The 24,593-nt window shown below is 39.1% G+C and overlaps 3 protein-coding genes across 8 annotated transcripts; 1 reads left to right on the top strand and 2 right to left on the bottom strand.

Annotated features, from left to right (window-relative positions):
• Nucleotides 1-240: 240 nt before the first annotated feature.
• LOC126795114 (ATP synthase subunit O, mitochondrial-like) lies at nucleotides 241-1,743 on the bottom strand. Its single transcript, XM_050521936.1, has 3 exons — nucleotides 1,265-1,743; nucleotides 1,050-1,162; nucleotides 241-503 (listed from the first exon to the last, which is right to left on the bottom strand). Exons 1-3 carry the CDS (start codon nucleotides 1,707-1,709, stop codon nucleotides 282-284), a joined length of 780 nt encoding a protein of 259 aa, XP_050377893.1. The 5' UTR covers nucleotides 1,710-1,743; the 3' UTR covers nucleotides 241-281.
• A 13,685-nt stretch (nucleotides 1,744-15,428) lies between these two features.
• LOC126794668 (glucan endo-1,3-beta-glucosidase 11) lies at nucleotides 15,429-17,848 on the top strand. Of its 6 annotated transcripts, none has more exons than XR_007672177.1 (4): nucleotides 15,442-15,779; nucleotides 15,886-17,021; nucleotides 17,461-17,630; nucleotides 17,759-17,848. XR_007672177.1 is itself a non-coding variant. In XM_050521432.1 (3 exons), exons 1-3 carry the CDS (start codon nucleotides 15,725-15,727, stop codon nucleotides 17,527-17,529), a joined length of 1,260 nt encoding a protein of 419 aa, XP_050377389.1. In that variant the 5' UTR covers nucleotides 15,442-15,724; the 3' UTR covers nucleotides 17,530-17,848. The 6 variants fall into 6 exon arrangements, 2 of the variants coding, with proteins under 2 accessions (XP_050377388.1, XP_050377389.1); XR_007672176.1 differs by having other exon boundaries at nucleotides 15,450-15,779; nucleotides 17,756-17,848; XR_007672175.1 differs by having other exon boundaries at nucleotides 15,429-15,779; nucleotides 15,886-17,630.
• A 273-nt stretch (nucleotides 17,849-18,121) lies between these two features.
• Nucleotides 18,122-24,380, bottom strand: LOC126794667 (ubiquitin carboxyl-terminal hydrolase 9-like). The gene is made up of 14 exons (XM_050521430.1): nucleotides 24,227-24,380; nucleotides 23,917-24,094; nucleotides 23,295-23,537; nucleotides 23,044-23,188; nucleotides 22,566-22,625; nucleotides 22,338-22,433; nucleotides 21,532-21,936; nucleotides 21,314-21,454; nucleotides 20,953-21,123; nucleotides 20,226-20,483; nucleotides 20,004-20,149; nucleotides 19,348-19,878; nucleotides 18,959-19,229; nucleotides 18,122-18,776 (listed from the first exon to the last, which is right to left on the bottom strand). Exons 2-14 carry the CDS (start codon nucleotides 24,066-24,068, stop codon nucleotides 18,618-18,620), a joined length of 2,778 nt encoding a protein of 925 aa, XP_050377387.1. The 5' UTR covers nucleotides 24,069-24,094; nucleotides 24,227-24,380; the 3' UTR covers nucleotides 18,122-18,617.
• Nucleotides 24,381-24,593: the final 213 nt, after the last annotated feature.

The following is a 24,593-nucleotide window of genomic DNA, read 5'->3' as shown; positions in this document are numbered from 1 at the left end:
CGAGTACTTCGTGTATCAAATAGCTCAATAAGCCACTAGTTCAAATGTTATAACCCAACTGAAACAGTAGGTGTCCTCTCGCATTTTCTATCTATTCTCTATAAGAAACAAGAACCTTTTATTGAAATTAAATGGATAGATCCTGGAAGTAAAATTCAGCCTGAAAACTTGAAAGAAAAATAGTTTTACCATGAAATTTAACAGTGTGCAAAGCATGCATAAGAACGAACAATACTTATTCCCTTCATAGCTAGGCTGCGACAATAACTGATACGCACCATTTAGACGAGGAGGTCGCCCCAGTGTCTGGGATCCCGCAAGTACCTCTCCATCTGGCGTGCCCTAGTCCTGATGGACATGTCCACCATCTTCTGCTGGAACTCTACCACAAGCCCTCCTAGGATCCCCGGATTGATTTTCTGTTGGAGCTTCACTGTCTTCCCTTGTCCAAGTATCTCCTGCATCGTCTCCTTCAATTCTTTCTCTTCGTCAGCTGGGAGGGGCTGGTAATCACAGACATAACAATATATCATACACGGGTCTTGTGATATACATATATACATCTAACTATCTAAAATGTATGGTAACACCAATATTTATCATACAAATTTCTTCTAAATGTGTTTCATAATCTAACAAGGCCCGGCCAGAAGTTAAGAACCATACTGTAATAAGAAAACATTAACATATTAGTGTCAACATCATCTGGTGAACGAACCAAAACTTAAATCGTACGTAGGGGCAATCATAATAAAACGAATTGTAAACTCTTAAATACTATGATCAACACCACAGCTGGGCCGGGTAAACATATAATACGATATTATTTTCTGCACTTGTCAATCCTCTGAATATCGAAACTAAAGTTTGAAATATACCATTACTTTGAAATATACCATAATCTCAATTTCTTTAAATATTAACATTATTATCAAGGAGTAGCGAGTACCAGCCGGTAAGGCGCAATGTTTATGGAGGATGTGGTACTGAGATATACTGATATTCATATAATATGAAGCTTACTATAAAATCTAAAAATTACAACTTACAATCACGGAAGTCACATTAACTTCCACTATTCCCTTATGTGCCATAGTCAACTCCACAAATTTCTTGGCGATGCCTTCAACGTGATTTAATCCTCCATGTTCAGCCAACACAGCTACAAACGAAAAGAAACAAAAAATGACCTTACATGATCATAGACACTGTTTAAGTACAACATAATCGAGCACCATATATGATCCAATAATGCATATCATACCCAAAAAGTTCGTTGTAATATCTGAATGTTCAGCCTGAGCAGAAATCGCCTCCATCGCCTTCACTCTAGAATGAGCAGGCACTGACGGATCCTTGGTGAACTGAGAAAGCTCTGGGGTGTTCTTGATAGAATGAACAAAATCGAGAATCTCAGACTCGACTTTGTCCAATGAATTGGTTTTTGTTGCAGCAATGTACAAAGCAGAGGCATATTTCCCATAACCTCCAAACAAAACCAGAGGCAACTTCACCTTCTTATCCTTGTTATTCTCAGAGGAAATAGAATTGAAGTTCCTGGACAACTCATCGGATTTGTTATTGTTTTGGGACAAAGTAGGGGAAACGACAGCCCGCTGTGCAGCGGCGGAGAGCGGTTCCGATCTGAGAACCTTGCTGACGAGGACTTGGAGAGGGAGGGTAGATCGGAGTCGATTAGCGAAGGCCATACTGTAGATCTATGATCTATCACCAAAACCCTAATTTTATTTTTCTTTACGATTCTGTTAGGATATTAATCTCTACTTCCGTATATATAATTGCAGTAGGCTTCTCTGTAGGGCTGAGCCCATATTAGTAGTATTAATAAGGTCTTATGGCCCAGATTAGTAGGCAGTTATCATCATCTAGCAGTTATTGTGCTAAACCATGCATTTATTATGTACCCTTTGGGGTACACAGAACACATATGCTCTGGGATGACTGATGACCTATGCATGCGAATTGGACTGTGGACATTTGGGCACTAACCTATGCAATGAACCGGGAGATTAATGGACATAAAACTTAAAATTAAGATGATAATAAAAAAACAAAAACAAAATCTAGCAGTTATTGTGCAGTTGTACTGTTGTAGAATCATATGTATTAAACTATTTCATTTGGGTCCCGACATGGATTAGTTTTATGTCTGAGGAATTACTTTCGGTCGTGGGGATACCCTGATGTCTGATTTCTAGACAGGTCATTCCGCTTCGGTATGTAACGGTGTACCATTGTGGAGCATTGTGGGTTTTCCTCCACTGGATTTGCCTTCGGGCCTCACATAGGAAATGTCTTAGAATTAGAAATTAAAAAAAAACTCTGTAATTAAACTAAAATGGGTAGCTATGAAGAATGATATAGTTGTCTTGTAGAATCCTTAGTTTAATTAGTTTCTTACAAATTGATCCCAACAGTTTCTCTCTATCGCCCTATCGCGTAATGCTATACAACTAGAAATTGAGACCGCGCATTGCTGCGGCTTTGTGTTAATGTCAATGTTCATATTGAAATGCGTTGTTAGATAAAAAGCATGCAAGTTGGAGCGGAGTTTTTGAAATTGTAAAATTAAGCTTCATACATATTTTACCAGAAATATATATATAAATGAAGTACGTAATAAGCATTGATATTCGATTCCAGTAAATATAACTCTGCGGTAACTTGAAACATACATTCTTTACTTTTTGAACCATAATTAAACAGAGAAAATGACCGCGACATCCTTTAAAAAAACAGAGAGTAGAGATGCAACACTCAATACACATCAGTTTCATATTTGATGATTTTGATCTATTATGTATATATTTAAGAGTATGCAAGAACGGAGCAGAGAACCAAAACTTCACTGCAACGTCAAAGTAAATAAAAGAAAGGTGAAACTGTAATTGGACACCAAATTTGATAACTAATAGCAGAGATAAAATGGAAAATACACTGTTCCAAATGAAGTAGATGGCTGAAGAAAAAACCCAGATTAACATGAAAGTTCCAGAATGGAGAGCGAAGCAGTGAGAGCAAGAGCCGAAAAAATTTATGACGCATGTTCATCACCACCGAATTTTAAACATAGGTTAGTGGCAAGTACGTGATTAAAATCAAAATAAGGATAAAATTGTAATTTCACACAAAGCTTATGAACAGTATCATAAATAGTGTTTTCCAAATTAATATATAGTAAATGTATATATTTATATTCAAAAAAATAAAGTGTTTATATTTCACATATATTATTTTCCTTATTCCTTAAGGAGCAATATTGAATTATTTAATATTTTAACAAATGTAAGATGCTTAAGGGCTAACTAGCTTTTATACATGCGTGATGCGCCTGTCAAAAAGATCTTGTGAAGTTGTGATGCACAATTATTATTGTTGTCATTTATCATGTTGATGGCCATTGAATATTTATTTTACGGATTGATTTTTTATACATTTTGATTATCTACAAAATGCAAAAACAAGACAAGCAATTCAATAGATGGAAAAAATACATAAGTAATAAATATAAAAATATGTTCATATTGTTGAAGGAAAAACATCATTAGTGTGTATTCGTTAAAGTAAATAACGGAATGAGTTAATGAAATTTATGATCAACGGACGTAACATATCAATCACCATTATGTAGCATTAATTACTATTTTATTTCTATTGTAATTCTGACCCATATATAAAGGGGAGTATAAATGAAATGAGTAGACCAATTCCATATTTCCTACAACACGTTATTAGCACGAAGTACGTGGTTCGATTTTTGATAGTTTTGACTTTGCGAAGTACTGCATAAAGTACAGTTACTTCACAAAATATTAGTATGACATAAATAACTAAATGCAAAGAAAAACAACATGCGATCTCAACAGTAATAGTAATGAAGAACAATAGTATTATATCTACTTCTTTGGGATTCACAATGTTCATAACTTATGAGATGCAAGTATCGTTTTGCGATTCTATCATATTACTCCAAATAATTTGAGTTTATATTTCATTTTTGTGTTTTAACTATTGTAGACACAAGAAATTTAATGAAGTAAATCATCTTCATTAATTAATTAAATCAACCAAAAACCCGACAAAATTGCACACGTGGCCCAAAAGTCAACAAAATCAGTACGGATCCTAATAAAACTCGCGTCAGCACATAAATAGATGATCGTAATCGAAACTACGTGATTCCGACTTAAATCGAAACTACGTGATTCCGACTTAAATCGAAAATTGAATGTCATTGACGATTCAAAATGGTAATCGGATATTTGATTAAATTAATAAATTCTTTAACAATTATAATTAAATCAATTATTTGAATATGTTTAATTCAGTTATTAGAACTAATTTTAAATTAATCAGAAAATATATATTGATTTAATTATACAATTAAAGAAATTTATTATTTTAGTGTCATTAAAATATTCTATTAAAAAAAACTTTGACACTATAAATACCCCCTTCCAACATAAAGAAATGGGGGATTTTTGTTGGAGAAGAAGAGAGAAAATCACTTAAGCAAGATCACTCTCGAGAAATCCCGAAGTCTCCCAAGTCCATGAAGAATCGTCAAGCTATCAAATCGCTCGTTCTTCATCAAATCCAAATCCAAATTCAAGTCCATGAAGAATCGTCAACCTATCAAATCGCTCGTTCTTCATCAAGTCCAAATCCAAACTCAAGTCCACGAAGAATCGTCAAGCTACCAAATCGCTCGTTCTTCATCAAATCCAAATCCAAACTCAAGTCCACGAAGAATCGTCAAGCTACCAAATCGCTCGTTCTTCATCAAATCCAAATTCAAACTCAAGTCCACGAAGAATCGTCAAGCTACCAAATCGCTCGTTCTTCATCAAATCCAAATTCAAACTCAAGTCCATGAAGAATCGTCAAGCTACCAAATCGCTCGTTCTTCATCAAATCTAAATCTAAACTCAAATTATCAAGATCAAGTGCATGTCACCCTTTAGCCAAGCTACATACGGAGATAAAATTAGAGGAGTTCACAAAGATTGTAACCTCGCGCTTGATTATCAATAAATTACATTTTATTTGTACACGTGTCTGCACTCTTATTTATTTTCAGATTCTCGTTCTACAAATTGGCACGCCCAGTGGGACATTTTTGGCCTCTCATCTCCTTCTCCGAAGAAATATTTCATTTGTGCGATGGCTTCTAAGAACAACCAAGCCGTTCTATCGAAAAAATCCAAGTCCACAACCGCGAGGTCAAGCGGAGAGGCCGAGCCGGTCAAGAAATCCAAACAAACATTCTCCAAATCAAAGAGTGAATTGATTGCCCTTGTCACCCGGAGCGTGGCTAGAGCTCAACCCATGACATTTATGGCAGTTTCTAGTAAGCCTCGTCAACCAGTCATCACCTTGGAGAGCTTGGGAGCAATAGAGCATGCCTCTCAGAGTGGGAAGAAGCAAGTGTCAAAAGAGAAGGAGCCAAAAGTGCAATATCCTATATCCGTTCATGGTGATGGCCCTATCCTGGAAGACGTTTTCTCTTATGACGAATCAAACATGGCATCATACCATAGAAGTCTCAAAGAAGATGGCGACAACTTTCATTCTATGGCGCATGAGTCCTATTCTGACAATGTGCAGGTATTGGTGACGGGGACATCCACAATCGAGGAGAACCTCTCCAATCTGTTGGAGATGGTTGAAAAGCTCACCCGAACAGTTGAAGAAAAGAACATGAAAATTGTTGAGCTTTATAGCAAGTTGGGAGATCACGATGATGAGAGCTCCACCAAAGGGTCGCCTGGCAGGAGCAAAATAAACGAAAAGGGAGAAACGTCTAAGAACAATGACGACTCGCTTGGTTCCTTGTCACTCCAGCAATTGCAGGACATCATCACCAACTCGATTCGGGCTCAATATGGAGGTCCTTATCGTGACTCCCTCAGTTACTCCAAACCTTACACTAAGAGGATCGACAACTTAAGGATGTCGCTAGGATATCAACCACCAAAGTTCCAACAATTTGAAGGTAAAGGGAACCCGAAGCAACACGTCGCTCACTTTGTGGAAACTTGCAGTAACGCCGGGACAGAAGGCGATCACATTGTCAACCATTTTTTTCGCTCGTTGAAGGGAAACACCTTTGAGTGGTATACAGACTTAGAGCCGGAGTATATTGACAGCTGGGACCAGATGGAGCACGAGTTCCTCAATCAATTATATAGTACAAGGCGGACGATAAGCATGATGGAGCTAACTAGCACGAAGCAACGGAAGGATAAACCCGCAGTCGACTGCATCAATAGATGGCGCTTACTTAGCCTTGATTGCAAGGACCGACTATCAGATGTGTCAGCCGTTGAAATGTGCATCCAAGTCATGCATTTTGATTTGTTATACATCTTGCAAGAAATTAAACCTCGTTCTTTTGAAGAGTTGGCTACTCGAGCCCATGACATAAAGCTAAGCTTGGCAAGTCATAAGGGAAAGAATGAGCCCCTGGTTGACCAACGAAAAGACAAAGTCTTCGGAAGCAGATTTGACAAGGTTGTGAAGAATCCTTCCAAAGAATCAATGGTCATCAATACTGCACCTGTTAAGATCTCTACACGGGATAGGAAGGAGTTCAATAAGGTGGAGAACCTCCTCAAACCTACGATAGGAGTAAACACACGTTGAAGGAGATTGAGCGAAAGACGTACCCGTTCCCAGACTCTGATGTGGCGGACATGTTAGAAGATCTTCTCGAAAACAAAATGATAGATCTTCCGGAGTGCAAGCGTCCAGAAGAAATGCATCATGTTAGCGATCCAAAGTATTACAAATATCATCGCCTCGTTAGTCACCTTATAGAGAAGTGCTTTGTTCTCAAAGATTTGATAATGAATCTCGCCAAATAAGGAAAGATTGAGTTGGACGTTGACGACGTTGCTGAAATCAATTGCATTACTGTAACATTCGGATCGTTCGAGCCAGTTCCACTCCATTTTCACTCGATGAAAGCACCGTTCTGTTTCACAAAGGAGGCACACGAACATAAGAAGACCAAAGAAGTTAAAGAATGTCTTGCTTCCATGCATATCCTACAAGTTGCCTCTAATGCCGATGATGAAGGATGTATATTGGTCACCCGAATAAGAACTCGCAAAGGTATGATATCAAATTTACCGATTGCCGAACTAAGTCATAAGAAATCACCTCCACGACGGAAGGAGAACGGACGAGGACGCGTTAAGACGAAAGTCGTTCCATATTTGTGGAAGCCTCTTCGCCAAACTTGTCAATAGAGCACTTGCCTACAAAATAACCGAATGTCACTTCAATGGGCATAAGTTGTGAAGTTAGCTCCAAAGGAGACGAAAATTCTGAAGCAAAAGAAATAGGTGCAAATCAAGTGTTAAAGAAAAATGAGGTGTTGAGACAATTGAAGAGTCTACCTTTCCAACTGAGCCCCTCTGACTTGATGCATTTGCCAAAATCAACGAGATGCGCACTTGTTGAGTTGCTCATTAACGAAGGAAAACACTCCAAAATCATGAAGGAATGTGGCACGTGTGATGCATATTGTAATAACATTCATTTCACATATGATGACCTCCAATTGGGCTCTAAGCCACATAATCGGTCTCTTTTGGTGACAGGGTAGATGCGAGAGCGGAAGTTGAATCGCATGCTCATAGACGGATGGTCAGCAGTAAATATCATGCCCAAGTCAACCATATCTCAACTCGGCATCAACGTTGATGAGTTATCAAGGAGTCGTCTCATGATCCAAGGTTTCAACCAAGGGGGACAAAAAACGATAGGGATGATCAGACTAGACATGGACATCAAAGAGCTAAAATCAAACACCTTGTTTCATGTCATCGATGCAAAGACCTCGTACAACTTGTTGTTGGGACGACCATGGGTACATGAAAATGGCATCGTGCCATCCACTTTACACCAATGCTTCAAGTTCTATCACAGAGGTGTGAAAAATGTGGTAGGAGATACCAAACCATTTACAGAAGTTGAATCATACTTTGCGGATTCTAAATTCTACACAGATGAGGAGTCAATGAAAGAAGTCATTCCGGCCGGAGTGCCCTCTACGGGGAAAACAGCTAAAGTTAGGGAGAATGATGCCAAATCAAAAGACATTGAGCTTTATGGTGAAGTGTCTACAACTATATAACTCATTGACACTTTACGTACCAAGAGCCAACAAAAGACAATCGAACCCTCATACGTTTTAAATATTTATGTCAACAACTATTTCATGTGAAAAGAATTAGTGAGATTATAATTGACTTCCTTTGTATTATCTCTAATGATTGCGGATGCAACTGAGTATTAGAGAAGTTTATATGTCTATTTAGCAAGTATATATGTAATTGCTAAATTGAATCCAACAACGTCAAAAGAAATTAACCTTCGGGATTTTGACATATTTGGGCTTTGACACGATTCACTAGGATACTCAGGTTGTGATATGTACGTCTATATATTAAAAGAATTACATATAAACACTCATGTTTTAGATAAATAGAAGCAAGAAAAAAAGAAACAAAGAATTGTAAAAATCCTTAAAATATAATTTTATAGAGGCATTGAAAATGTGATTTCATTCACATATTTCGTCGCCCCCCAGGCCGAACCGTGAAATGTTTGATGCACAAGTATATGCACTAAGTCTATATTATGCTTCTTATGTCCATTGTGATTACATGTGTAAATGTAATCATTCAAAGCCTATCACTTCAAGAAATTCGGATTTAGATCATCATATGCAAAGGACATATGTATTCTCATTATGTTCAAACATTAAATCCAACGAAAATTATGTGGATTAATTCAACCAACTTGCAGACACTTTAAATATTTTATGGTGTTGGTTGATGTGTCGACACGCTAGTCACCTGTCATCACACTATGTACTACTCAAACTAATGCTAATTACAAACCAATTTGGTCTCACGTAAAATGACTACAATAATAGTCTTAATAGTGGTAAATGCGCACTAAAATTTCCGTTTAGGGTAATATAATTTTTGCATATACATCCTCTTATTCACTACTCCCCGACCATCACCATCATCATTGTAAAAAGAATTACAATTCATGACATGAATGATTGAAATACTTGAGCTCGCCAAGATTGCATGGATCTACAATTCTTGAGCTCAACTAGATTAACTTACGTGCCAAATTGCGACGCTACATCGTATAATGGTGAAGCCAATTAATGTGAATAAGTGTTCTTATTGGAGACGAGTATCCAGATAGTCTGCTATATTGCAACCTTAAAAAACGATCTCTTTTTCCGCTAGATATGTGGAATATCACTTTGATGAGACAGTCTACCGTTGTTAGGGGGAGATAAGAACAAAGAATTGAATGACATAAATTGTCGTGGCTTGTCCCTACTGTGTCTCATCTTGATCTCCACAATTACACAAAGTGATGAGATCAATGCGCTAAGAAGAGGACATGACGCCACCCGAAATGAATTGGGCATTGCGCCGCCACCATAGATGGTGGCATGGTGACGTCATAAAGTGACATAAATAGTGTCACAGGCCGTGGCTCTCCAAGGAAGAGGGGTAGACCACCATAAGTTCGATGTATACTCGATTTAATGAATAAAGCGAGTTTGGCACAATCGGATATAGTGATTCATAATCTCAAATATGCCATATGAGAATTCCTAGATTTTGGTTATCACTACGGGACGCCTCAAATGTTATAACAAATCCTTGAAAATAAAGATATCTCTATAAAAATACAAACCACATAAGGATGTAGGATATCGAGTCTTGATATCAAACCACACTTCGTTGAGGAATACCAACGTAATAATTTTGGCTTAATGGAAAGAAGCGATACAGCATGAACTAAAGTTCACTAACAAAGAGATATGCATTTGGGCAGGTGAAGCCGACACCGCAAGTGTAAATCCTATCATATATTTTTGTTAGGATGCGTATGAGAATTAAGAATATAGACTCACCTTATGGCGTGAGGTATCTCACTAAACGCATTGGAATCGACTACAATAAAATATTCATTTGTAATGGACCACAGTGAGATATTCTCGTAATAGATGTCATTGCACTCCACTACTTTATCAGTTTGGTAGTTTCTGAAAAACTAACAAATGTAGCTTATGAATGTTGTAACAAGATATCTCGATGTGAGATCAAAATTAAGAGATATACATGAAAGTCATAGAACATACTTTATTCACTCAAGAAATTGTACTCGACCACGTTACGCTATAAAAGGAATTGAAACGTGCACGGAGTAAATACTTGATTTGGAATAGGGATTAGAAGAATTATGTAATTGCATATTCAAAATAGATTTGCACAATCTTTTAATGAACTAAAAAATGTCACTATTGCAAATCTTAAGTCGAGAGTGAAAGAGATCCCTGGGAAGACACAGTCTCAAAATAGATATTGAGGATTGTAATATTGATGATTAACCATCAATCAGTTTCAGACACTCTAAAGATTAAAAGTGAGGCTTCTATAACTTTGATGATCAATCGAAGTCTTTGAAGATATATCCATTTTCGTCTAAATGGAAGATGACGAGTATGTGTTGAGAAATGAGATTCTCTATACAAGTGCAAAGACGCATCATTGTACTTAACACAATATGCAAGACTTGACATCTCATTCGTTGTATAGCTTTGCACCCACACAACAACAATACCTAAAAGTTTAGGCTTATTTAGTCCATATACAGAAAAGAGAAAATGACATGGTAAGGATGAACACTATCTACGTTGTCACCAAATATGCTTAAAGTAAATATGTAAAAGTTATCAAAGCTCTCACGATTAATGTAAAGATCAGGGGAGTTTAGCACATATATTTTAATCTTAAATGTAATAGGTGTGTTGTGCTCTTTTCCCCTTCGATCAAGGTTTTATTTTCTCTCATTGAGTTTTGTTACTTGACAAGGTTTTTAATGAGACAACACCTTATGTACCATTATATCTTCAACTCGGCACAAGGGGTGTGTTGAAGAAAAAACACCATTAATGTGTCTTCATTAAAGTAAATAACGGAATGAGTTAATAACATTTATGGTCAATAGACGTAACAGATAAATCACTATTATGTAGTATTAATTACTATTGTAATTACCATTTATTTCTATTGTAATTCTGACCCATATATAAAGAGGAGTATCAATGAAATGAGTAGACCAATTCCATATTTCCTACAACACATGTAAACATTTCATTCTCCATTTTTGTTTAGGGTAATAACAAATTAAAAACAATATTTTTCATTGATTGGTATGTCAGTTATACCTCTCTAAAGAGTCCCTTCATTATTAGCATTGCATATTGTAAATAATCTGTAAAGACCGAGCCACAATTTTCATCTCTTTGATAGATAATTCACTCCAAAGAAAACTTAATTGATTTTTTTTTGAGATACGAAGTCAAGAAATGTATTAACTCAGTAAACAGTACAAAGAATAACACATCCATGAGGGTTGACAATAAGAGTTATTCCCTATGAATATCCAATACCTAATTGCACCTAGATCCCAGACAGAAAAATGAATTGACTTGGTAAGGCATGATAATGCAAAAAAAAAACTGATTAAAAGCATGATATACAATTATGCAAAAGAACCTGACATGTAGGTAAGTCCGTGCTTGAAATAAGATGTTCATATATGCCTCAACTGCTTACCATATGGTTATCCAACTTCGTGCCCTGGTAAGTGAGAACATGATCGTAACTTACGATTTGTATCGAAAATCCAAATACAAAACAAAGAGGAATGAAAATAGTCTAACCATGATCTACTCGCCTAGAATTGGAAAATTTCTCTCTTTTCCTTTCCTCTATCCACACTGGTTGTATATGAAAAATTCAATCATTACTCAGTGAGGTTGATCAACACAGTGAAGGAGGAGTTTGGATGATGATCCACAATTGAACGTAAATGTGAAAGTGATGAAATTTTGTAACCGTGCGTATGTTTGTGTTGTATTGAATCTGAACTGCCATCTTCTATTCTTTTGTTTACAACTTGTAAATTTACACTTCTGTCCATGAAGTAATAAAATCTTGCGAATAAGCACTTTATCAAACAAGGGCAATACCGAAATTAGGTGAAAGGCAGTTCATAAAGGCTATTGGATTAATTAAGACCGATATATGACAGATGATCTCGTCATAATGTTATGATCATGAATATATTGAATTTTATGTTCACAGTTCACCCAACGGCAGTAACATCCAATGCGGTTAGGGGGATTCCATACATAGAGTGAGAGAATCTTACCAACCTGATGTAAGATGATACATTCCGTGCTCATTGATGTTGCATATCTAACTAAAAATGAGTGCTCATAGAAGAAAATGTCAATTCTCTTAGTTAGCCTTTGTTATCGGCAGTTCGGCACTAAGCAGGTCTAACTGTAGGCAAGAGCTAGTTCACAGTGAGAGGTGGCAAACGGGCCGGGTCGGTCTATTTAAACGGGTCAAAACTGTGCTCGTGCCGTGTTCGGGCCGGTCAATTTATTTATCGTGCCGTGCTCGGGCCGAACCATTTGTTTAAATATTAAACTCGGCCCGGCCCACGGCCCAAGCCTATGTTGAACTAGGCCCAGGCCCGTGTCGGGGCCAAGAAGCGGGCCAGCTTGGCCCATTAGCATTATATGAAACAATTAAAATAAAAAATATTATGTACTTTGAATATTTGTTTTATATAACTATTTAGAGTAATAAAATAAATAAAATACTACAACACATTTCATAATCTTATTTTTAAAACGTTACGTATCTCAAAATAATGAAGTTTTATTCAGTATTTTGATAATATTTGTGAAATATTGTAGTTAAAATAATGAAATAATCAATATATTTTAATTTAAAAAGTATAATATTCAAGTTTAATAATAATAATGATTTAAATATTGATATAAATAATATAAAATTATGTGTTTAACGGGCTGGGCCATGAATTAATTGTGCTTGGGTCGTGCCGGGCTAAAAAGGGCTCGGACCGTGCCAGGCCCATGGGCCAAAATATCTCGGCCCGACCCGACTCATTATAATAACGGGCTCGGGCCGTGCTGGATTGATTATTAACGTGTCGGGTCCGGGCCGGGCTCCAACTTTTGGGCCCATTTGCCACCTCTATTCACAGTAGTAACTTTACGTTTGGAGGTCTGACAAGAAAAGTAGGTGCGTTTGGTACGTTGGTGCTACTCTAATTTGAAAATATAGTTTCTATTTTAACTATGAAAAAATTTCATCATCGTACTCAAACTCTTATAGTAAGGTCAATGTAGTACCCAAACTCGTTATTCGCTATTGATGAGGGGTCTGACGCCAAATTCTGTCACGGTTCCGTTTTCTAGGTCATGTGTCCCACATTGCCGTACGTGACCATAAAAAAAAATATAATTGAACATTCCCCCTAAGGAGTGTTGTTCTCAATGAAAGCGCATTGCTGAAATTTTCTACTGGCCTCGAGTATCTTCATTACCTCCCATAAATGATAACCTCTTATTCTACCTCCATCCTTTTTTTTTCACTCCATTTTTTGTTACTCTCGTTTTCAAAACTCGATTCTCTCTCATGGCTACTCTTTTGTCCTCCACTCTCATGTTCATGCTTCTCTTAACCACCGTCACTCCGATGATCACCGCACCGCCACCGCCTCCGCGTCGACACGGTGTTCTCCGACCTCGGCGCCGATGAACAACTACACTCCTCCTATCTATGCCTTAGAGAGTTGTGATCGGAGCTATGAGGAGGCCGCCTCACCTTCTCCTTACTCCGTGCCATCTCCGGCGCACCGCAGCGGTCGTCTGAGCTCGATCGAGGAGATGATGTTCGTCTATGCTCTTGGAGTGTTCACCACGATGGTCATCATCGTACTAGTGTGGCCGTTGTGCAAGTGTGATGTCTTAGCCTTTTGGACTAGTTTTGCCACAACCATCGGTATTACTGGCTTGCTTGACTACATCGCGAGGACGAAGATAACTGGTTCGGACACATATAACATATACGGCTTAAGCGGCGACGCATACGAGGTGGTGCGGTCGTACTCCTCCACCATGTTGTCGAGATCCTCGTCGGTGGTGACGGAGATGAGTGAGTCGAGGTCCTCCATCGGAAGCTGGTACTTGAGCGTGAACGACCATTCATTGAGGAGCGTCCGAGAGAGGCGGGAGCGGAGGTCGGAGAGAGAGGAGTGGTGGTTGGCGACGACAATGCGAGTCTCGCCGCCGACGTAGCAGAGTGACTTGTCGTGCAGCCAGATGATGATGTGGTCGTCTTAGCTGCACATGAGGCAGAGCTTGGCGACAGGGACATGAGGGTGAGGCTCGACGTCCCAAGAAGTGGAGGAGGATTCGAGTGAGTCGGGGTAGCTGAGCTGCATGGAAGCGGCGGTGGTGGTGGCCAGAAGTGGTGAGAGAGGTGGTGGATCCATGAGAGAGAGAGAGAGAGAGGGAGAGAAAGAGAGAGAGAGAGAGAGAATCTTGGATTGTTATTACGGTGACAACACTCCTTAGTGGGAATTGTCAATTTTACCTTTTTTTGTGATAACTCATGGGACATATGATCCAGAAAACAGAGCCGTGACACAATTTGGCGTGAGACCTCTTATTTATAAAATTAAGTGCTACATTGATACAACTCAGAATATGAGTATTATATTAATCTTACCACAAGAGTTTGATTAACGATGGTAATTTTTTTTCTTTAACTATAGGGGCTCCGTAAACGTAGAGCAAGGGTAGTAAATAAATATTCGATTCATTTGCTTTTTGAAGTGATAATAGCAACAAACATCATGATGCTTCTGGTGACATTTTCTTATCAAACGGACAAAAGAATCAAGATGCTCATAAACACAATAAAGAATTTGCCCAACTAGTCAACTTACCAATCAATACGCAATTGGATCATATAGGTTCATGAATAATTTACCCAAAAGAAAAGCTCCGGATGCTTAAAACGGAACTATAATCGTGGCTTTTCACTAGGAATAAGTTGATTGAAACACAAGCAAAGAGCCGAGATTCTACTATTCCCGGGCCATATAAGTGATATAACGGTGAAAGTTGCCTACACACTTTGCTTCGCATGCATGGCACGTATCTCATACTGGTTCATAAAATCTGTGTCGTTTTTCAACACTAACGGCCTCACCAGGAACCAACGGCTCCTCCTAAAAATTGAAAAGAAAGAAAAAGGTCAATCGGAAAATTAATATTAGTAGAGAGCTGCTTGTCCTTCTTCCTGAAAAAGAAGAAAGTTTTCCAACAAACCTCTAAAAAGAAGAAAGCTTTCCTGGTTGAGTGGGTTAGGAATGACGACCATGTGAACCTTGTCAGGCCAATACAACTCCGCCGGACCCACAACCCTATCGCCACCGCAAAAGGCCAATCTCCCCAATCCATCATTCACAGTAATAAAATCAAACCCAAGAATCCAAATCACTCTAATTTCATTTTCTTATTTTACCCTCATATTCCTTTGGTCCCCCTTCTTCAACTTCTCACCCTCTCTCAGAATCTCACTGCACTGACTGCACAAAAATATCAACCATTCCCCCCATTTTTACAGTTCCCTGCAGACACTGAAACATTGACGTTAGTCATTCTCTTACCTCAGACTAAAAGACACTGAAACTGAGCTCCACAAGTCTTTACTTGAGCTCAGTTTGGAACTGCAGCCCATTTCTTTCACTTTACACCTTCACAAAAATGGAGCTCTTTAGCCACTGTTCTCCAATGTTCTTGCTCCTTCTGCTAATTTCAGGTGGTACCAAATTCTTTATACTCCCATTTCGTTTCAAAGCTCTAATCTTTTTAATCCCATTTTGTTTCAAAGCAAGCTCTAATCTTTCACTCTTTCTCTGTTGAAGTTATCATGTCCTCTGTAGTGGTGAACTCAATCGGAATAAACTACGGCCAAATCGCCAACAACTTACCATCGCCGGAAGCGGTGGTGCCGATAGCGAAGTCCATCGGAGTCACCAGAATCAAGCTCTACGACGCCGACCCCAAAGTCCTGAAAGCATTCGCCAACACCGGAGTAGAGTTCATAGTGGGCCTGGGGAACGAGTACCTCGCCAAGGTCCAAGATCCGGGAAAAGCCCAGGAATGGGTCAAGTCCAACGTCCAAGCTTACCTTCCCGCCACCAAAATCGCCTGCATCTTCGTCGGCAACGAAGTCCTCACGTTCAACGACTCGTCGTTGACCGGCAACCTCCTCCCGGCTATGGTCAGCGTCCACACCGCCCTCGTCAACATGGGCCTGGACAAGCAGGTCACCGTCACCACGGCCCACTCCCTCTCCATCCTCGAAAACTCCTTCCCGCCGTCGGCCGGAACTTTCCGCCGGGATCTGAAGAACTGCATAGCTCCGATCCTCGATTTCCACGCCAAAACCGGATCTCCGTTCCTGATCAACGCTTATCCTTACTTCGCGTACAAATCGAATCCCAAACAAGTGTCACTGGACTACGTTCTGTTCCAGCCGAACGCCGGAAACCTAGATTCGGCGACGAATCTCCACTACGACAACATGCTCTTCGCTCAGATCGACGCCGTCTACGCCGCCCTGGGGTCGCTCGGCTACAAGAAGCTCCCGGTGCACATCTCCGAGACCGGCTGGCCCTCGAAAGGCGACGAGGACGAGGCCGGAGCGACGCCGGAGAACGCGAAGAAGTACAACGGGAACCTGATCAAGCTCATTTGCCAGAATAAGGGAACTCCGTTGAGGCCAAACTCGGATCTGAACATCTACGTGTTTGCTCTGTTCAATGAGAACATGAAACCCGGCCCGAGCTCCGAGAGGAACTTCGGGCTTTTGAAACCCGACGGCACGGCGGCGTACTCGCTTGGGTTTAACTTGAAAGGGAGTTCGAGTAGCGGCGGGAACAGTAGTAGCAGCTCGTCCGGGTCGGGTCAGGGTGGGATTAACCCGATTACTATAGGCTCGTCGCCGCCGGGTTCTTCCAGTAACGGCTACCTGTCCATCTCATCTGCCTCCGCCACTGTGAGTTCCACTAACTTTTTACTGATATTTTTTACAGTTATTCTTTTTTTTTACTTGGCTATGTTTGTGGGACAAATGTCTGTCCAATTATTGGCCGCTGAAAATTTTTGATCAGAGAGAAGATTCCGGTCCCGATGGTTTTGTTGGAGTGGACGGTGCCTAGAAAACGACGTCGTTGTCATTTGGCACTAACGTAAATGCTGCGACGCCGTGTCGTTTACCTTTGTCGTCAGCTTCACATGGTTTTTTGTAGGTGCTGGAAGCCACATTTTGGAAAGTGCTTCTTGAAAAAGCACCAAAATATGCTTCTCGGCTACACACACTATTGTTTACTCTACCCATTAAAATGTGTTACTACCATCAAATTTGTTCTGTTTATAGTTGCTTTCATCTTTGGCTTAGTTCTGATGAGAGTGTATGATGCTTCCTTTCTCTACAGGTGAAATACCATTTGATCGGTTCGATTTCGATGTTGTGGTTGGTTCTATTGTTGATAAAAGTCATTTGAAGTTGAGGTGAAAGGTGAGAGCAATCCCAAGTGCTCATTGTGAATGAATGGTAGAGAAAGTGAGGAAAAATAGAAAGAGGCAACTTGAGAACTAGGCAAAGGTGAATACATGGCTCCTCTCCTAATCAATGACTCTACTTGCTTTCTAGTTGGCAAAGCAATTGCTGCCTACCGTCCTTTAGCTAGAGGGGGCTTTAACTTTTTATTCTGTTTTTGGCTGTTGCAGCAGAATTATTTCATCTATCTCAATAACTCCTAGTCGGTAGGGTTTGTGAAGGAGGCAGGAGAGGACCACCATTTATTTAGAAGATTAGATCTCTATTTGTTTCCCTTCCTTGTATTTGCTGCATCTCTTTTTTTTCCATCTTTGAGTTCTGTGCATCTCTATTTTTCCATCTTTGAGTTCTGTGCATCTCTATTTTCCATCTTTGAGTTCTGGATGGCGTTTCTGTATGAACATTGTTTTTACCTTCCATCTCATATATTCAGATTCTTACCGACACCTACCTACCTGGGTTGAAAAGCCTTCCATCCTTTCAGATTCTTAACTGGTCTGAAAAATCACTATTCTGCGCCTGGAATTAACCAAATATCAGGAAGGAGGATATAATTTTGAATGCTTAGTTTATCACTATTATGCACTTGCGTTCAAAAGTTTCAACCTCATTAAGGGGTACATAATTTCGACCAGATTCAACTTCAAAATATTATCTCCAGGCAAGTACAGAACCCCTGTCCGACTGGGGCACTGCCCTAACCTAACATGATAGGAGTGGCCAAGGCTAAACGTAGAACTTCTCATATGATTTGCTACTTTTCTCGATGAATAAGCAGTCATGTGGATGTTTACAGTAACCTTCACAAGATGTATTGATCATGAGATATCACTTCGACCAAAATTTTCTTTTCTCGAAAAATAAAAATAGAGCTAGACACGCTGCTTGTACCGACAAGGCGACCAGCCTGTTCTGCATTCTCGTCTCAACGTTCCGTGCAAAAGATATCTGTACCACTCTTGGACCAAGTCAGCTTAACCTCGTAAGGAAGCCTCCAAAACCTTGAAATAGCAAAATACACGATTCAAGTACTCAAGAAGCCATATGAGTCTCTGAATCATCTCCTGCATTTGGTCCACCTTTGATTCTTCGATAAAATAGCACATAGGCAGCCGAAGTTTTGATATCGCTTTCACTAACTGGAGAAACATGACCATCATCGAAATGGTACCATTTGTTCTCATCAATCAACTGCAAGATAGGAAAATGAGATGCCTTAGATACCATTTATTTCACATATTTGATAGTGTACGAAAGAGGCTATGAAATAAGGCTGATTCACCATTTACAGAGAACCAAAGATGAACACACCAAATTTGAATTTATGAAGCTAACAAAGTCACCTGGTAGCATACAGTAGAATTTTGCCATACCTTTGCATATGCAGTGTAGTGCCCACCACCTAGACCACCATAATGGTTGCTAACAGCGTATAGCTCGTACAAATAAGGTTTCCCGTCCTTGCTCTTCACATATTTACTCAAATCAAGATGATGAATTGGAAAAGTCACAAAACTGTCGAGTTTATTCTTTGAGTATCTACTATATGAGAATCGTTTCAAGTGAAAAACCAGAACCTCTGGTAGCATCCACAAGTCCAGCTTCTTGGTAGCCTGTCTATGCTCCTTGCACCTTGGGCAGTACCTGAAATACAAAACCCAAGAGCATAGGTCAAGGCATGAATATTGCCATGGAAACATTAGATGGCCTAAAAATTTAAAATAATGTCATAGAAGCCATTGAAAATAATTAAAAGCCATACCACATATCCGAGGGACCCAAAGGTTCTTCCTTAAGGAATGCTTCTAAGCAAGTAAATAAGGAAATAGCTTCTTGTCGAGTTTTCTTCGCAGTATTACCAGGCTTGTATACCTCAGGTAGATCCTTAAGGTAACTAGCATCATATGATTCATCTTCTTTCTCCGTCCAGTCCAGGAAAACCTTAATATTTTTACCAGACTTTAAGGACGAGAACTTCTCCAGCGGCTTGCATGTGTTACCCCTTTCATCAAGGGCTAGAAATAGGCGAAAAGATAACTCCCTGCTTGATACTTCCTCTATTTCTCCATTGTCCATGGACCTCACATCGTTGCTGTCTGATGGTTCATCAACAGCTTCTGAAGTTGAGCCATTTTCTTTTGTACTATGAAGCTTAACGGCTCTCCTCAAAGGGGACAGGGATGTAGAAACAGCTCTTTCAATATCCACTCCATTTATCTGGTCTTCTCCTAGATAAGTAACCAAAGGTGTTCCAAAAAGCTTTCTCTGACCCTTGAAAGGATCCAATAAACATCTGAAATTTGGCAATCTTTGGTCAAAACAAGCACTGTATAGATTATGCGACATCACACAGCTGCCGCTGTGTACATCAGATGGAAAGAGAAAATTTGTGAGATTAAAAGAATAAAGAGAACTTACTTTTCCTGCCACCGATGCATTATTTCAAGTCTGGTTGTTCCAGCTCCTTTAGAATACCGATAAGCCACAATACGTTCATCAGGCTTAAGTGAAGACAAGTATTCAGAAGGGTTCTCAAAATATCGATAGATTCGATGCTCGTAGATCTGACAATAAAGGTGTTAGCTACTGTTTTACCCACAAACCGACAGAAAAACTTGAGCTAAGGGAAAACCATATTACCTCAGCAAGCAGAAGGTTTTCATCACTCTTCAAGCAGCATGCAGTCCCCAATGCTTCAATAAGATCTCTAACACACCGATCTTTTATCAGGTTTACAGTGTACGGTATTGGAAGACCCCGTCCGTCACCATAAAGGACAGTCACCGTCATTGACCGAGTGACAGTTGAGGGCAGTGGCACCGATAAGTACATAAAAGGATCAAAAGTAATTGAAACCTTTTCACAAACGGGGCACACTAAAGTTGACTTATATTGACCCTGCTCATTATCCAGCAAAAGATAAATTTCATTATCATTAAAAAGAAATTCAATCTTAAAAGTAAAATTTCAGCAAGTTTAATAAGAAATACTACTGAAAGCAAGCAAATACTGATATGCCTTACATAAATGCAAGTAAGTCACACAGAATTGATAGTAAGATCTTAGTTTAAGGTAGCTATATCCTTCATGCATTGTAAGTTTAAGTCTAAATATATTATTTGATTCCACATTATTCAGCAACTATATACGACTTCACCTTTAACTCCTGTATACACCTACAATATGAATCTTCCCTACATGACTTTAAGGAGTGAGTGTGTCTATCTAAAACAAATATTGGCAAGAGTTTTACATAAAACTTGGTACCTCCTTCCATGCAAATGAGATAAAAACACAAACAGAAAGCTGATGCTCTAGAAAACTACAAATTAATAAAAACAATTACAGTGATACAAGTACTGCTTACTTGGCAAACATCCACAATCAATGAATCATTTCGGGCCTTGTGATTTTTCCAACACTCATCTGCAACTTCCTCATCCGGACGACCATCTGAATCCTTTGTTTCAATATAGGGCTTATTTTTTACACGATTCAAATCTTCATGCAAACCATCCAGTAAGAAAGCAAGAAGTTCCTACCCAAAGAACACAAATAAGCATGTAATCTTTTATAACACAGTAATTAATCTATATATAACTCAAACCAACCAGTAAGGTTGAGTAATCCACCGGGGAGATCTATCTAAGGTCTAACCGCACTATTACATATTTATGTTAAACAAAATGCATAAAAAAATTAAATGTTTAAAAGAATACAGCACTAACCTGAGAGTCATGCTGATTATAGCCACTAAACTGAGGAGCAAATCGGGCAAGCTTTCCCTTGAATGCACGTGGAGCGATTGCTGTTCTCCCAGAGGACCACAATTTCCTTAACAATTCACCAAAGGCAAGAGCAAGCTCACCCTGCACAGAAACATCATATGTTAGAACTATCAGGTAAACAAATACAGAAGCAAAGGGAAATTAGAGATGACACCTACATGCATCCCTAAGGGATTGTCTGTGTTGATCTCATCAGAGTAATCTTGCAAAAAATAATCAACAAGAGGGGGTGTATGGACCAAGCACTGGAGCGAACTATTCATAAAGCAAGTATTTCCGAGATTCTGCAATCCTGCCAAACCTCCGTTATCTCCTTTTTTCATTGGATTATAAATATAAGATCTATCATCTGTGTCTGTTGATGCTGAGCCACCAAAGGTGCTTCCCCGAAGCACATTATTATTATTATAACCCACTGCATGACCATTCGACAAAGTAGGACCCCCAGCAATTGTCATCGATGACCTTGATGGTTCTACAGTTACCAGTGCTAACTCATTTCCAGTTGAATCCATGGAAATTTCAGGGGCATAGTTTCCATCAGCTTGTACCTCAAGAAGAACCTGCATAGAAAAGATTGATTAATGGAATTACTACACATAAAGCAGATATCTCCCCAATTTTAAGATATAAAAAGTGAAAGTTTTTCAACTCCACACTCCCATTAGAGATACAAACGAATATCCAACTGAATTCTTTAAAATATTATGAGTCTCAATATCTATGATATATAAATTCTATGAAAAGTTTCAATTTCTTTGCTACTCTTTACCTAGCAGATGATAAAGTATTAATTGCAAGTTGTTTAATCATGTCACCAAAAAATCATGGTCACCAGCCCTTAGATTTAATATCACGGGTTAATAATAAATAACCAAGAGATCACATCTAAGAGTGGGCGGCCATGAATCTACTGCTCAACAGGTAGGTGAAAAGGGTTTATGGTGTAAATCAAAGAACTCACTTCTTGATCCATCTGTAAGTTCAGCTGCTCCAATGTTTGCCCCAAAGCATTCGGTAATGACTCCTTCCGCTTGTTGAAGTAATCCCAGAGACAGACCTGTGATTGAAGATGTGAGAGAGAGAGAGAGAGAGAGAGAGAGAGAGAGGTCTAAGTTCACTTTAACTTCTCAAATACTAAAATCAGAAGAAAAAACAATTATGAAACACAAGATAGACAGAAGTGATATACCTTATGCTGCTCAATTCCTCTGATTGTGCGCACCTTCTCGTAAAGCTCCTGAACAGAAGCCTGAAACAGATTCATATTGTCAGAATACAGTATCTACATATGGTCAAAATCAATCAAGGGTGCTTTCATTATCTGACAACCACAACCTTACACATTTTTGAGGATGGAAAACCCCGAAAATATTTTAATGAGTTCAGTATATGTCATAAACATCTTGAGTGGGGTGAAATGGATTTCCAAGAAACCAGACACCAAATTGAGAACAATAAAAGCAAAGACAGCATCTTAACTACTTACTTGAACCTGATGTTTCTAAATATATCAGCTGAGAAATATAGAAACAGCGGACACTTAAATGAAAGATACTTGGGCCCAAACAAAGAAACCAAGCAATTTTGATATTTGGAAATATCTCTTAAATGTTTTAATGAAAATAAATTTACAGAAGGAAAAAATTACAAAAGGCAGACTGTTTTACCTTTTTGCTTAACCAAATAACTGCCTGGCTGTCATCTCGAGAATCGATAATCTTCAGACACAGTGGGTAAACCTCCACCATCAAGTTCTTAACAAGGTCTCCCTGAGTAATCATCTTTCTTGGTAATGATGGACCTCCTTTATACCTGTAGAGACATCAACTATGAGAAAGTGATGGTGAAAAGAACTCAAACTTGCACCTATCTTTTATTGTGTGATCATAAAAGAAATAGTGTATTGCTGATTGCTTACCAATTGAGAAGCATTTCCCAAACTTCTTGAGAAACTAAGACATAATCATCCTCTTCCAGCAGCATTCTACGAAGCTGTAGATCCCTTCCCTCGCATTCTTTTTCAACTATATCAGAATTATCAATTGGTCCGGGTCTATTGACAATTTTCGAAGGGAGCAGATCCTTATGTTGGGATTCAGAATCCCACTCATCATTCTCTCCAGAGCCTTGTTCAACATACCTCCTCCAGCTTGAATACCACCTGACCAATTTGCAGAAAAACCTACTTATCAAACACGCAAAAGGAATAGGTGCCAACAATGCAGTAGAACAATAAAGAAGGCCATCTTCACTTAACGATCACAGTTATCTGGCGTACACTAAAATCAGAATGCACATAGATTACCGTCTTAACAAGAAAAGTACAGATACTTGTGTTTCCGCAACGGAATCATACTACACCAAATGCATCTAATCCACTTCTAAAGTACTTAGAGCATTCTAGAAGATGAATTCCCATATAAAAAAGAAGAAGCAAGGAATGAAGCTTCCAACACGATTTCCAAGGTAAAAAAAAAAGCATCAATTAGAGGATAGTATTAACCTAATTCAGTGATCAAAATTAGAGCAGAGAGCTAAACCTTTTGGAAATTACATAGAACAAGCTGCCTTCTTTGACATTGGCTTCGGATTGCCGAGTCAATTCGTCAATGATCTTCTTCTCCTCCTCCGGTGTATGCGGTAGGCAGTTCGGCTCGTTCTCCGTCATGAAGCCTGAATCCGGAATCGTCATGATTTCGGACGACGATTCAGAAAAACCTAAAGGACAACACATTAATTCCACAAATTCAACAAATCGACGATCTGAAATTCAAAATCCTAACGAATTCAACACCAAACCTAATCAAGCAAAATAGAGAAGTAGAGCGAAAATTGACATAGGGGACGAACCTGGAAGGAGAGAGAGAGAGAGAGAGATCGCGGAGCAGAGAAGAGAGAAATGCAAACCCTAGATGGTTGGAGATGGCCGGTAGGTTAAGTAATGATGATGGTTAGGGAGACGATGAAGAAAGGCCAGAGAAATCTCTCACCGTCGTTTTCAACGATCTGGACCTTCTTCTTTCTCTTTATTATTATTATTATTATTATTTTTTTTTTAAATTTTAACTACAATAGTCTGAATCACCCCGGGTTTTATAGCGTCCCACACATTCAGCGGGTGAAGAAGAACAAAGGCCCAACCCGGCCTTGTCTCAATGGAGTCTTCTTTTCTTCCTTGTAAAGGAACATATATCCCTTCTTCTCTATTTCCTTCACT

This window comes from Argentina anserina, chromosome 5 (genome assembly GCF_933775445.1).
Source record: "Argentina anserina chromosome 5, drPotAnse1.1, whole genome shotgun sequence".
Taxonomy (NCBI): Eukaryota; Viridiplantae; Streptophyta; class Magnoliopsida; order Rosales; family Rosaceae; genus Argentina; species Argentina anserina.
Note: the sequence above shows the minus strand (reverse complement) of the source record. Positions and strands in the feature narration are given on the sequence as shown.